Here is a 15,141-nt window from a genome sequence, read left to right as displayed (position 1 = left end):
CCTTGTCCTCCCAAAGTAATGAGATTACAGGCATGAGCCACTGTGCCCGGCCAACGGGCTAATTTTTATATTTTTAGTGGAGACGGGGTTTTACCATGTTGGCCAGGCTGGTCTCGAACTCCTGATCTCAAGTGATCTGCCTGCCTTGTCCTCCCAAAGTAATGAGATTACAGGCATGAGCCACTGTGCCCGGCCTGAAACCCTGTCTCTACAAAAAATACAAAAATTAGCTGGGCATGGTGGTGCATGCTTGTAGTCCCATCTACTTGGGAGGCTGAGGTGGGAAGATTGCTTGAGCCCAGGAGATTAAGGCTGCATTGAACCAATGATCACACCACTGCACTCCAGCCTGGGTGACAGAGCAAGACCCTGTGTAGAAATAAATAAATAATTATAAACAAGGAGAAGTCTTAGTTCATAAGTTAAATTATTAGACTTTCTCCTCTGGAGTGATAGAAATCGGTCCTCTGATGAAAACCATGATCTTTGCAGCTTTAAACCATCTGAAGCTTAGTTGGCATGAGAAAGTGGTTAGAAAACTCTTCATTGCTGAGAAGCAAATTCCAGAGGTTCATCTGCCAGGAGTAACTTGGATCTGAGGGATAGATACCTTTGCTCAAGAATGCAAATTTTCAGAGCTCGTGGGAGTGGAAGAATAGATACTCAGGCAAAAAAAATGGCATCTTTGTCTCCACAAGCTTCCTTTTAGCAGGCTGGGTTTTTTCACAGTCAGCCTGTTTGAAGCTTTACAGAAATGTTCTGCCTAAGTGGTTTGCATGCTTGGACAAACCCCAGAGTGGACACTGCACACTTGGGGGTGAAGGCATTCCTTTCATGTTAGGGGACTTTGGAATTTCACTCCCTGGGATTTGTATTGCTTTCTCTTTGTGTTGGGATGAGTCCTATGTTTTTGTTTTTGTTTTTGTTTTTTTTGCCAGAATTCCTTCGGTCTTTCCATGAGCCCTTATTCTCTATCCAGATGTCTTTGGTTAGATTTTTGAAATGCTACCATTTCCTTCATTTGATATTGGAAGGACTGTATCGGCCTTGTGTCTTTGTGTTTGGGTAGGTTTTACTCCTAAGCATTTATTCTGGGCAAGGTTCCTGCTAAGTGCTTGCGTTACATAGCCTCATGGGATTCTCCCATGACACCATCCTGGGGACTCCATGGTTGCCTGTGCTGCACAGTTATGGAGACTGGAGTGCAGAGTGTTTAAGGAATTTGCCCAAAGTCTTGGTACCTCATTCTGGCATTTCTTGGAATACTGATTCATGAAGTCTGTTTTATGTATGTATATCTTATTTTTCCCTACTCGATTATACATTTCAGGGTGGGCGTTGTTTTGTCAGTTGACCTGTTTAGCAAATTACTCTTTTTGACATAATTTGTAGTTGTCAAATAATTTGTAGAGGTTAAGAGCTGGTCTTTGCATCCAAAAGTACTGGACTTAGTTTCTAGTTCTGCTTCTTCCTGCTGTGACCCCATGGGCAAATTCCTTCTTGTCTCTGAGCCTGTTTAGGCCTTGGTGAGGAGTGTGGAGGCCTGCAAGCCCAGATTCCAGCTCTCTGCTGGGAAATTATTAAATAACTGCTTGGGGACCTTGCAGCCTCTCCTCACATTGCTGAGTTGTCCCACTTGGAAGTTCTTGTTTTCTTTTTCTTTTTTTTTGAGACGAAGTCTCAATCTGTCACCCAGGCTGGAGTGCAATGGCATGGTCTCAGCTTACTGCAACCTCCACCTCATGGGTTCAAGCAATTCTCCTGCCTCAGTCTCCCAAGTAGCTGGGACTACAGGCGTGTGCCACCATGCCCGGCTAATTTTTTTTTTTTTTTCGAGACAGAGTCTTGCTCTGTTGCCCAGGCTGGAGTGCAGTGGTGCGATCGCTCATTGCAACCTCTGCCTCCCCGGGTTCAAGTGATTCTCCTGCCTCAGCCTCCTGAGTAGCTGGGATTACAGTCGTGTGCCACCACGCCCAGCTAATTTTTGTATTTTTAGTAGAGATGGGGTTTCTCCACGTTGGTCAGGCTGGTCTCGAACTCCTGATCTAGTGATCCGCCCGCCTCAGCCTCCCAAAGTGCTGGGATTACTGGCATGAGCCACCGTACCTGGCCAGAACTTTTTTCTTTCTTAACTTTTTATTATGGAAAAAAAATTTTTTTTAGTTATTTATAGAGGCTGGGTGCAATGGCTCATGCCTCTAATCCCAGAACTTTGAGAGGCCAAGGCAGGAGAAGGCCAAGGCAGGCTTTAGTCCAAGAGTTCAAGACCAGCCTGGGCAACATAGAGAGACCCTGTCTTTAAATTATTTGTAGAGATGGGGTCTCACTGTGTTGCCCAGGCTGGTCTGTAACTCCTGGGCTCAAGCAGTCTGACAGGGTCTCACTCTGTTGCCCAGGCTGGAGGGCAGTGGTGCAATCATAGCTCACTGCAGCCTCGACCTCCTGGCTGAATCGATCCTCTCGCCTTAGCCTCTTGAGTAGCTGGGACTACAAGCACATGCTGCCAGGCTAAGTTTTGTATTTATTGTAGAGATGGGGTTTCCTCATGTTGCCCAGGCTGGTCTCAAATTCCAGGGCTCAAGTGATCCGCCTCCGTTGGCTTCCCAAAATGCTGGGATTACAGGCATGAGCCACTGTGTCTGGCCTATACCTGTAGATTCTTCAGTATGAATCTCTAACTTTATGATTATTTAAAAATATAACTACAGGCCGCGCGTGTTGGCTCACACCTGTAATCCCAGCACTTTGGGAGGCTGAGGCAGGCGGATCACCTGAGGTCAGGAGTTCGAGACCAGCCTGGCCAACATGGCGAAACCCTGTTTCTACTAAAAATACAAAAATTATCTGGACGCGGTGGCAGGTGTCAGTAATCCCAGCTACTCAGGAGGCTGAGGAATGAGAATCATTTGAACCCAGGAGGCGAAGGTTGCAGTGAGCCGAAATCACGCCACTGCACTCCAGCCTGGGTGACAGAGTAAGACCCCCATCTCAAAAGAAAAGACAATAAAACAAAACAAAAAACCTTACTACAAAACTCATTTCTAACAAGATTAACAATTAATATCTCAAATACCCAGGCTGGGTTCAGATGGCTCCAATTTCTCCTATTGTCACATCCACCAGTAGGTGTCTTCGTGTCTAGATGCCAGCAGTGGGTAGACTGTCTTATGTTGAAGTGAGGGTGTGGGGTACAGGGTACAGATGCTGGTGCCTGGACTTCTCTTTGCCAGTTTTGTGCCTCACTTGGGTGGTTGCCGTGGTGTAGGCACGTTACCATGGAAATGGCATGACGTCACAGAGCAGGCTATGATGACACCTGAGAATGCTGAAGAAAAAGAGACACAGAGCTCATTTGTTCTTGGTTTCTGGTTGATGAACCTAGGTAGTAAGGACACTGAAAAGCATGTGCAAGACCCAGAGGTTTATTTCAAGAATTTCCTGGCTCTGAAAATCCCTCAGTGAGGTTTCCCCTATGGCTGCTTCATTACGTCCTAACTCAAGGGAAGGTCTCGGGCCTTTCTTAGGCATGAGCCCTGAGCTGAATTTCTGAAGCAAAGGCCCTGCGCCTTCAATCCTAGTAAACGACTAGTCCACAGAATCGGACTTGGGGATCCTGGACTTCTGCATTTAGGCTGGTTGTTAAATATTTGAAGAGGCGGCGCCTCCTTGTAATTTTTGTAATTTTGTCCCTAGTTAATGGGTCATTCAGAGCCTACCCAGGCAATTTGTTGAGAGTCTGGGCAGTTAACGATCATAACCCTGACCTTCACATTAACCTAGCCACCTCTTATCAAGGGCTCTCATGATCTTAAGGTAACAGCCGCTGTTCCCATGAGTTTCCATCTTTTGTGTTGTACTTTGCCTTTTTTTTTTTTTTTTTTTTAACTCTTGTAAACCAGGTTGATCCATAAACCCTGGGCCCCTTTCAGCTTTCGTCCAACCCTCTTGTCTAGAGAGCTGCCATGTTGCCAAGCTTCATTTCTGTAAGAAGCCTTTGTTCCTTCCCGGGGCTCAGCTCTCCCTACGCCTTTTTGTCTTGATTAGCCACTTGGTGGCTTCTGGTACTGCCTAGATTAGAGCTGAGGAAGGGGAGATGTTGCTTTTGTCAGTTTTGTCAGCAGGATGGCTTGGGAGAACAGTGTATGTGTGGTTGTGACCAAGTAGAAAGAACTTGTTGACCAGCAGTCAGCAGTGTCCGTCAGGGAGAGCTGGCTGCAGCTTTCTTTTTTTCTTTTTTTTTTTTTGAGACGGAGTTTCACTCTTGTTGCCCAGGCTGGAGTGTAGTGGCGTGATCTTGGCTCACTGCAACCTCCGCCTCCCAGGTTCAAGCGATTCTCCTGCCTCAGCCTCCCGAGTAGCTGGGTTTACAGGCGTGTTCTTCCATGCCCGACTAATTTTGTATTTTGAGTAGATATGGGGTTTCTCCATGTTGGTCAGGCTGGTCTTGAACTCCCGACCTCAGGTGATCCGCCCACCTCGGCCTCCCAAAGTGCTGGGATTACAGGCGTGAGCCACCGCGCCCGGCCCTGGCTGTAGCTTTCTTATAGAGAACATGCTTCCCAGTTAGCATTCCAGCCAGTTAGGGCTTTCCGTGGAGAGATGCCCTCATGCTAGCTGGTTTTTAAAACCAACAGCTGCTTCTTCCTTTGTGCCTGTTCCTCGTGTCAAGGGCTTTATCCCTATTACTTCATTTAACCTTCACAGCCCTTGAGATAGGTGCTGCTGTTATCCCATTCAGTAGATCAGAAAAGCAAGGCTCAGGTTACAGACTAAGAGCATACTCCAGAGAAGAGGTGGAGCTGGTTGAGTTACTTGGTCTGCAGAAAGGAGCATGAGGCCCGAATCTGTAGGCTGCTGGATGAGGCAGTATGAAATATCTCCTTTGAAATATCATGTCTACTTTGGACATGAAATATCTTTTGTTTTGTTTTGTTTTTTGAAACCGAGTCTCTAGCTCTGTCACCCAGACTGAAGTGCAGTGGCGCGATCTTGGCTCACTGCAATCTCCGCCTCCCAGGTTCAAGCGATTCTCCTACCTCAGCCTCCTGAGTAGCTGGGGCTACAGGCACCCACCACTTCACTGGTCTAATTTTTGCATTCTTAGTAGAGACAGAGTTTCGCCATGTTGGCAAGGCTAGTCTCAAACTCCTGACCTCAGGTGATCTGCCTGCCTTGGCCTCCCAAAGTGCTGGGATTTTTTTTTTTTTTTTTTTTGAGACACAGTTTCACTCTGTCTCGCAAGCTGGAATGCAATGGCACAATCTTGGCTTATTGCAATCTCTGCCTCCCAGGTTCAAGTTCTTGTGCCTCAGCCTCCTGAGTAGCTGGAATTTCAGGCACCCACCATCGCGCCCAGCTAATTTTTGTATTACTGGTAGAGACAAGGTTTTGCCGTGTTGGCCAGGCTGGTCCCGAACTCCTGACCTCAAGTGATCCGCCTGCTTTGGCCTCCCGAAGTGCTAGGATTACAGGCATGAGCCACCACACCCGGTCTGAACATGAAATGTCTTTACCAAGCACTGTTTTTGCCAAGTCCGTGGTGTGTGCTGAACCCAGCATCCTTGTGGGCCCTGTGGAGTTGGCCTGTTCCTTAGAGTGGGCGTCCAGATCTGTTCTTTGACCCAGGGGGAGGAGCAGCCAGTGCTGAAAATGGGAACCGAAATACCCGGGAGCTTTGTCCGGGAGGTACGGGGCAGGACTGGCTCAAGGCAAGGCGTTGGCCTCTTCCCATTTCCTCATGGGGGCCAGTTCCAAGTCGGTCTCCCAGGGTGGTTGCTTTCTTGTTCCCGAGGGCTCTGGGCAGCGGACCGAGTGCAGCCATGTCAGGCGTTGCCAATCCAGGCTCTGGGAATAGAGTGCTCCCTGCACAGGCCGCCGCGGCAGGCTTTTCTCCTGCTTGCTTGTCTCAAGAGAGTTTGGCAGGTCTAGATTGAAATGATTAGCGCGGTGGGGCTTCCCCCACTTTTCTTGGGGGATTATGTCGAGGTCTATTAAGCATGTTCCCTCGGCATTTAATCCCACTCTGACACGGATTTTGCCGGCAGTCTGTTAAGTGGCATCGCTGAAACCTGGTTGCTGTTTTGTCGAGACCGCCTTTGTGCCGTCGCGCCGGTGGCCCACGGGATTCCCATTTGGCTCGACTTCCTTTCTTTTTGCTTTCTGTTGAACAGAGTCTGAAGAATATAGTCAAGACCTCGTGTTCACGCAGGACGTTTAGCTAGGAGGGCATCTTGGGTGTCGTGAGGGGGGACCCCTTGAGGTGACTGTGGACAGAGGTTAGCCCAGGGCTCGGAGGGGCTTGAGGGCATGACATGGCCAGATGGCCCTGAGAATGCAGCGATCTGTTTATTGTTGCTGTCTCAGTGCCCCTTCATCAACCGGCAGCAGTTTAACGACAGCAAAAAAATCCTATGTATTTCTCTGCCTCTCTCAACTTTAGGGAAACAAAATTTCAGGTAGTCACTGCCTGTTTTGTGAAAAGTTGTATGGTTGATTCTCTTTGAGCCCAGATGTGCCTGGAGCTGTTAATATCGATAATGTGCAGAATCCCTCTTTGGCTCAGGTCTTTGTAGGGTGGATTTGAATGCTGCACTTCTCTACCTTGGTGATTCCTTTCTAGAATCATTCTGGATGATGGTTAAGGCTCTTGGAGTTCTTGAATGGTCTTTTGTCCTCTGCCCGCAGGTGTTAGATGTAGAGTAGCCTGTACCTTCGTCCGAGCCAGCGAGTGGCATCAGGACAGGGAAGGAGGCCTCAGCAGACCCTGGGCAAGACTGTCACCTGCTGTGCCACGGTGTTGGACATAAGGGAGGGCGTGCTGAGGCTGCCACCCACTCCAGCTCAGCTGACCCAGCCCTGATGATCAGGCACCTGCCTTGTGGACCAAGTTTCTTGTCAGTGCAGAAAAGGAGGTAGTCAAGCAACCTGGCACAGATATGGCATTTAAAATATTAGTGGCCTGGGTGGTGATCATGTCCCTCTCAGCTTTATCCCTTCTAGACTTAAGTGTCGAGAGTAATGTTGTTCTTAGCTTTTCTTTATGGAACCCCAGCATGTACACCTCCAGTCTGTCCCGGGCCTTCTCCTGCTCAGTCTGTCCGTCTCTCCCTTTCTCTTGAGGTGTGGCCCTGGCCCGCCCCCAGTATTCCCATCAGGGTGCCACCTCCCAGTGTCTGCACAGCTCCTGGCGGCGGGAAGTTTGCCATGTCACTGAGTAACAGCTTCTCCCTTGGGACAAAACCAGTTTTCCCAGTCATGTGGCCCTTTCGGTGTGGGTGAGGTGTCCAGTGAGGACTTTGCTCCACGCCTGGTTTCTGTGGGCCGCACCCCAGCGGGAAGGCACCTCCCTTGTCAGGACTGCAGCCTGCGCCCCCGCCCCATTCCAAGTTTGCTAGTCGGGGAAGCAACACAAGGTGCACATGGGTCAGGTCACCTGTGTTGTTGACTTTGAAGCAGCAGAAAGAGTTTTGTGTCCTGCATTCTGTTTTGAGAGTTGCCCTTGACCTCTGCCCAGGGGTATCTGTGGGGCTGGGCCACTTGGGTTTGAAATAGAACCCATCCCCTTTGAACTGGGAGTGAGAGTTCATAGAAAAAGCTACTCTTGAGGCGCTCCTTGATGTTTGGGTAGCAGCCCCGAGGCAGACAAAGGGAGGGACATAAGTGAAAGGACAGTGGAGGGTCCTGGGAGGAGGAGTCTGCCACATGCCCTGGAACCTTCAGGCAAGCACGCCTAATACATTGGCTCCTGCTTTGGCAGCTGCGGGCCTTTCCGCAGAGATAGCTCCATTTGTGGCTAACCTTTTGGGGCCTGGGCTCATGATGTTTCCTCCTTACATCACTTCTCTTTGTGTCCTAGTTAATTGAGACGGAAGGAATTGGATGCTCTCACGCAAGCCTTTTTGTGGTCATTCATGGGGAACTTTGGGAGCTTTTTAAAATTATTCAAAAAAATTGTTTTTTTCCTTTACCAACTCCTGTACTTGTGAACACTGTGTCTGTGGGTTTGGCTCAAAAACTGGATTCTTTTTCCAGCCTCCCCCTCCTGAACCCAATTTCTTCCTCACTCCTACCCCACCCCATAGATATTTACATATGCAGAATGTCCACTGGGCAGTGTCTGTCATGTTTGGAGAGCACTTTTAAAGTCCTGGAGATTGGGGTGACACGGGGGAATTGGAAGAGTGTAGGATGGGGAGCCAGAAGGGGTTCCACTATCTGGAGGTGAGTCAGAGGAGGGAGAGAAAGCAGGGCCGGTATCATGTGAGGCCCTCAGGAGGGGCCTGGGATCCGTCCCCCCTCCTCCAGCTGCTCAGTGTTTGCTTGCCTCTAGCCTAGAGGTGTGGGACTGACGAGGGTGGGTCAGACCTGGTGACCTGGGACTCTGAGCCTGTTTCCAGCGGTTCTCATGGGGCTTTTGTAATAAAGTACTTGGAGGGTTCTCAGGCCACAGCCCAGGCCTGCCTGTGGGTGGGTCCCAGGTAGCTTGGGGCCACCCCTGGTTCAGAACCAAGGCCCTCTCCACGGTGCACAGCCACCGCCCTCAGCCTCAGGTGGCACTGACGCCCAGCTCGCTGGGGCCCGGGGCCCAGCAGGCAATCCTGGGCCTGGGAGAGAGGGGATGCGAGTCTGTGCTCCCTGGGAGAGATACTTCTGTGGTCAAGCAAGGTTTAGAAGTGCCCCAAGTGCTTCACAGCAGAGCTGTGTGGGTTTCTGGACTATGGGGCTTCCTGGAAGTTGTGCAGCGTTAAGCATTATGAATCCCCAAGATGGGGCTCTTCCTGCTTATGTGACCACAGCACCTTGTCGGTTTCTTCTAAGAACACTAGTTCTGTTGGGAAATCTGGCGTAGATGTGTCCCGGTGTTAGTGGTAATGCCCTTAAACTCCTACCCCTCCCCCAGCCAGGTTAGACTGGAGCAAGCACAGTTCTTTCGGGGGGGAGGATAAGGGATGGAACAAGAGGCCATGGCCCCCATGTCCTCCCAGGGTCTCACTTCGCTCACAGCAGTCAGGCCTTCGGTTCCTGTCAGCCTTGGCCAGCCCAGAGCCCTAGGAGGTCTCCTCTCAAACCCTGTGTTCATGGTGGGATTGGGGTTTGTTTGTAGGGAAGATGGAGAGTTGGAAGAAGGCGAATTGGAAGATGATGGGGCAGAGGAGACCCAGGATACCTCCGGAGGGCCTGAGAGAAGCCGGAAAGAAAAGGGGGAGAAGCATCACAGTGATTCGGACGAGGAGAAGTCCCACAGGAGACTGAAGCGGAAGCGGAAGAAAGAGCGGGAGAAAGAGAAAAGGAGGTCGAAGAAGAGGAGGAAATCCAAGCACAAAGTAGGTCGGAGATCCCCTGGGACTGCCACTGCCTGGCATTGGGCCTGGCTGAGAGCCCCAGGGGCTGAGCTTTTGCTGTCCACCCCAGAGGGCACTCTTAATGCCTTTGCTTATCTCAAATTGGATAAATACCTTTTTTAAAAGAGTTGGTAGCTTATGCTCCGTTGCCACTAAGTGCCCCAGGTGAGGTGTTTCAGGTGAAGCGCAGAGCCCTGCGGCACATGCCAGCATAGTTTGTCCTGAGGCTGACTGCGCCCGAGTGGCCTGCCTGCGGCAGGGTTGCTGAGTCTCCTTCCCCTGTCATTACAGCGCCATGCTTCTTCTAGCGATGACTTCTCTGACTTCTCAGATGACTCGGATTTCAGCCCCAGTGAGAAAGGGCACCGCAAGTACAGAGAGTACAGCCCCCCATATGCGCCGGTGAGTGACTGGCGTGCACTGCTGAGCTCTGGGGCTGGGAGGAGTTCAACTGCTTGTGTTTCTTGAGCACTTGCTGTGTTCTGGGCATTTTTTGTGAGTTTCAGTCCTGGGCCATCAGGTATTAATTTAATCCCCATTTTATGAGTGAGGAAACTGAAACTTAGACAATTTCAACAAGGCAGCCTAGACAACCAAGTGAGACCCCACAAAAAAATAAAAAAATTAACCAGGCATGCCTGTAGTTCCAGCTACTCAGGAGGCAGAGGTGAGAAGATCCCTTGAGCCCAGAAGTTTAAGGTTGCAGTGAGCTATGATCAGCCACTGTACTCTAGCCTGGGTGACAGAGCAAGATCCTGTCTCAAAAGGAAAAGAAAATTTCAACAGGGTTGCCCAGCTCTGAAGTAGAGGAGCTGGGATTTGAACCCAGGCCCTAGCTGACCTCCATGAGGCATGTTCTCGAGCCTCCTCCATGCGGCCTTAGCAAGGCCCTGTATGTCTCAGAGAAAGATGCTGACTGGTCCACGTCACGGCTGACTGGCTTCCACTGTTCACAAATGACCTTTTTGGGAAATTGGCAAGAGAATGAAATGTTCTCAAGTAGCCAGCAGGCAGAGGTTAGATACTCGGCCACTGTCGCTCTCATTTCAAGCAGCAATTTAAATTATTTGTTCAGTTTGTATACCATTTCTTCCCCCAGAAAATCCCATAAGAGAAAAGCAAATTTTTTTTTTTTTTTTTTTGAGGCGGAGTCTCACTCTGTCGCCCAGGCTGGAGTACAGTGGTGCAATCTCAGCTCACTGCAAGCTCTGTCTCCTGGGTTCGCACCATTCTTTTGCTTCAGCATCCTGAGTAGCTGGGACTACAGGCACCCGCCACCACTCCCGGCCAAGTTTTTGTGTTTTTAGTAGAGACAGGATTTCACCGTCTTAGCCAGGATGGTCTCCATCTCCTGACCTCATGATCCGCCTGCCTCGGCCTCTCAAAGTGCTGGGATTACAGGTGTGAGCCACCGCGCCCGGCCGCAAATCATCTTATGATTACTTTACCCAGTATTCGTTGGCACGTGGGTGTCCAGGTTTGGATGAGAAATGTTTTGTCTTGTTTGTTTATTTATTTATTTATTTATTTATTTATTTATTGAGACGGAGTCTTGCTCTGTTGCCTAGGCTGGAGTGCAGTGGGGCAATCTTGGTTCACTGCAACTTCCACCTCTCGGGTTCAAGCGATTCTCCTGTCTCAGCCTCCCGAGTAGCTGGGATTACAGGCATGTGCCACCTTGCCGGGCTGATTTTTGTATTTTTAGTAGAGACAGGGTTTCACGATGTTGGCCAGGCTGGCCTCGAACTCCTGACCTCAGGTGACCCGCCCGCCTTGGCCTCCCACAGTGCTAGGATTACAGGCGAGAGCCACCGTGCCCGGCTGGTTGAGAAATGTTTTAAAGTTAGTAGGTCTTTAAAGCTGTCCCAGGTATCCCATGACCCAGCATCATCCATCACAACAAATGATTCATTGTCCAATACCATAGTTGAGATTGATCTACTGGTGTAGGTTTGGCCTTCAAACCTGAGGGAGGCAGGAAATGGAGGGAACATTGCGTGCTTTTTATGAACTAGAGCTGGAGGCATTTTAAAGATCTGCTAAAGTACTTGTATGTGTGTCTGTGTGTCTAGCTGTATTTTGCATTGTCCTGTTTTTCTATAATACGGATTTTTTAAAATTAGTGGGCTTTATTGTTTGTTTGTTTATTGAGATGGGATCTCACTCTGTTGCCCAGGCTGGAGTGCAGTGGTGTGATCTCACCTCACTGCAGCCTCGAGCTCCCTGGGCTCAGGTGATCTTCCTGCCTCAGCCTCCTAAGTAGCTGGAACCATGGGCTGTAACACCAAGGCTAATTTTTGTACTTTTGGTAGAGATGGGGTTTCAAAATGTTGCCCAGGCTGGTCTCAAATTCCTGGGGTCAAATGATCTGCCCACCTCGGCCTCCCAAAGTGCGGGGATTGCAGACATGAGCCACCATGCGCAGCTGACTTTTTTATGCATTCATTCATTCATTTATTTAGAGATGGAGTCTCGCTCTGTCGCCCAAGCTGGAGTGCAGTGGCACAATCTCGGCTCACTGCAACCTCCGCCTCCCTGGTTCAAGCGATTCTCCTGCCTCAGCCTCTCAAGTAGCTGGGATTACAGGCGCCCACCACCACACCTGGCAAATTTTTTTTTTTTTTTTGTATTTTTAGTAGAGACAGGGTTTCACTATGTTGGCCAGGCTGGTCTCGAACTCCTGACTTTGTGATCTGCCTGCCTTTGCCTCCGAAAGTGCTGGGATTACAGGCGTGAGCTACCACGCTTGGCCCAACTTTTTTTTTTTTTTTTTTTAATTTTAATTTTAATTATTTTTTGAGACAGAGTCTCGCTCTGTCGCCCAGGCTGGAGTGCAGTGGCGCAATCTTGGCTCACCGCATCCTCTGCCTCCCGGGTTCAAGTGATTCTCACACCTCAGTCTCCCGAGTAGCTGGGATTAGAGGCACCCATCACCATGCCCGGCTAATTCATTTTGTATTTTTAGTAGAGACTGGGTTTCACCATGTTGGCCAGGCTGGTCTGGAACTCCTGACCTCAAGAGATCTGCCTGCCTGGGCCTCCCACAGTGCTGGGATTACAGGTGTGAGCTACTGTGCCTGGATTTTATTTTAATTTTTTTGAGTTGTTGTTTTGCTGTGTCACCCTGGTTGGAGTGCAATGGTGCAGTCTCTGCTCACTACAACCTCTGCCTCGCGGGTTCAAGCAATTCTCCTGCCTCAGCCTCTCAAGTAGCTGGGATTACAGGTGCCTGCCCCACACTTGGCTATTTTGTTGTTGTTGTTGTTGTTGCATTTTTGCATTTTTAGTAGAGATCGCATTTTGCGTCTGCATCTCCTGACCTTGTGATCTGCCCACCTCGGCCTCCCAAAGTGCTGGGATTACAGGCATGAGCCACCGCGCCCAGCCCCCTGACTTTATTTTTTAGAGCTGTTTTAAGTTTATTCAAAATCGAGCAGGTAGTAGTAGAGTTCCCTTCTCCCCTCCGCCTGCCCCCTTCCCTGCCTCCAGTTTCCCATTACCAATGTCTTGCATTGTTGTGGTAACTTTGTTAGAATTGATGAGCCGGTATTGATACATTGTTATTACTTAGGGTTGTGTAGTTCTCTGGGTTTTGCCCAATACACACTTTATTGTTACATATTCATCGTTACTCCATTGTCTGGATATACCAGTTTGTTATCCATTTACCTGTTGAAGGATGTCTTGGTTGCTTCCGTTTTTATGAGTATCTTTAACTTCTTCTAGTACCACTTGGCATTACCACACTTTGGAAAGCATCATTTGAGATGGCTGTCCAGCCTGGCTGCCAAGCAGGCCATTTATTGAATTCCAGGGCCCTAGGAAAATTGTGACCAAGCAGCCCCTGCCTGCTTCCCAGGCCCCTCCACGTGCGCTTGCTCTGCATCCTTGGGAAATGCTTCCTCCTTCTCCCCTTTGTTCATCAGGGATCGGGGGTCTGTGGTTCGTTTTCTTTCTAGTTCTGGCCCTTTATGAAGAACAGAAACACTTGGGCCCGCTGCTACTCCCACTGGTACGAGAACCAGTCCCCAGAGGGGCTGGAGACCAGCAGTGCAACCCTGGGACAGTAGTGACACCCAGACAGACATGTTCGTTTAGGGAACCCTGGGTATCTTGGTAGTCTGCACCCGTGGCTGTGGGATCCGGCTCACCTCTTTTCCCCATCTCTGGGACGCAGTCCCACCAGCAGTACCCCCCATCGCATGCCACGCCCCTGCCCAAGAAGGCATACTCCAAGATGGACAGCAAGAGTTATGGCATGTACGAGGACTACGAGAATGAGCAGTATGGAGAATATGAGGGCGACGAGGAGGAGGACATGGGCAAGGAGGACTATGACGACTTCACCAAAGAGCTGAACCAGTACCGGCGTGCCAAGGAGGGCAGCAGCCGCGGCCGAGGTGAGCCCTGCCCTTACAGTTTCTCCTCTGGGGCATCGGAGCCACCCGGGCCAACCCCGGTGGCCTGGTCTCACAGAACCTCAAGTTTGGTCACTTAGGGTTGGGATAAGTGTACAAAGAAGGGCCAGGCTCTGCATGTGCATGGCACAGGAGACCGGAGAGATCACCCGCTGGGCTGTGGTTGGGGTGGTACCAGGCTGGTGTGAGGCAGGGAGAAGGCCAGCGTGCCCGAAAGGTCACTTCCTGGTCAGCTGTGGGGGGAGAAGGGAACAGCTTCTTTTTCACCTGGGCCATGGTCACTGACAGCTGGCTGCCACACCCCACAGCAGTGCTCCCCCATTCTCCCAGCCCCATCACCTGACAAAGTGTGACTGCAGTCCTTGCCACTGCCACACCTCTGAACCTTGAACCTGTGTCCTTTGGGAGGAAGGTGGAGGAGGCTTGAGCACCAGAGACACGGTAGCCCTGACTGGCCTCTTAGAACACATCTCTGCCGGCGCAGTGGCCCATGCCTGTAATCCCAGCACTTTGGGAGGCCGAGGCTGGCGGATCACCTAAGGTCAGGAGTTCGAGACCAGCCTGGCCAACAACAGCAACCAAAAAAGAACCATTGAACCATCTCCTGCCAGAAAGACTGCCCAGCCTGAGAATGGCTTCTGGAATCTTCCAGTGCAGGGGTTCTCAGACTTGTGAGCCCTGCCTGAGGCCCAGCTTGTTGAGTAGCTGTTCATTCATTCTTTTTTTTTTTTTTTTTTTTGAGACGGAGTCTTGCTCTGTCACCAGGCTGAAGTGCAGTGGCGCGATCTCGGCTCACTGCAACCTCCACTTTCCGGGTTCAAGCAATTCTCCTGCCTCAGCCTCCTGAGTAGCTGGGATTACAGGCACGTGCCGCTACGCCCAGCTAGTTTTTGTATTTTTAGTAGAGACGGAGTTTCACCATGTTGGTCAGGCTGGTCTCAATCTCGTGACCTCGTGATCTGCCCATCTCGGCCTCCCAAAGTGCTGGGATTACAGGCGTGAGCCACCGCGCCCGGCCCATTCGTTCTTCTAGCAGTCTTTCTTGGATACCTCCCTGGGGCAGCCCCTGTGCTTTGGGGAGATCCTAGGCCAGTGCTGTCAAGTAGAAATAGATTGGAATCCACCATGTCGTTTATATTTTCTGGTAGCCACATTTAAAAAGTGAAAAGGACACTGGATAGTCCCAGCTACTTGAGAGGTGGAGGCGAGAGAATCACTTGAGCCCGGGAGTTGGAGGCCAGCCTGGGCAACACAGCAAGATCCCATCACTCTTTTTTGTTTATTGGGAGACAGAGTCTTGCTCTGTCACCCATCCTGGAGTGCAGTGGCACGATTTAGGCTCACTGCAGCCTCTACCCTGTGCCTCCTGGGTTGAAGCAATT

At 50.3% G+C, this 15,141-nt stretch overlaps 1 protein-coding gene across 4 annotated transcripts in view; it reads left to right on the top strand.

Moving 5' to 3' along the window:
* The window catches only part of ZC3H4 (zinc finger CCCH-type containing 4), a 52,163-nt gene that overhangs the window by 12,693 nt on the left and 24,329 nt on the right, over positions 1 to 15,141 (top strand). For all 4 annotated transcript variants that reach the window (XM_034946234.3, XM_055103478.2, XM_034946233.3 and 1 more), the window contains 3 exons: positions 9,104 to 9,323; positions 9,633 to 9,743; positions 13,519 to 13,741. In XM_034946234.3, coding sequence (XP_034802125.1) covers positions 9,104 to 9,323; positions 9,633 to 9,743; positions 13,519 to 13,741 — 554 coding nt within the window. The remainder of the gene's footprint in view (positions 1 to 9,103; positions 9,324 to 9,632; positions 9,744 to 13,518; positions 13,742 to 15,141) is intronic.

This window comes from Pan paniscus, chromosome 20, assembly GCF_029289425.2.
Source record: "Pan paniscus chromosome 20, NHGRI_mPanPan1-v2.0_pri, whole genome shotgun sequence".
Lineage (NCBI taxonomy): Eukaryota > Metazoa > Chordata > Mammalia > Primates > Hominidae > Pan > Pan paniscus.
This window is presented reverse-complemented; position numbering and strand designations above follow the sequence as displayed.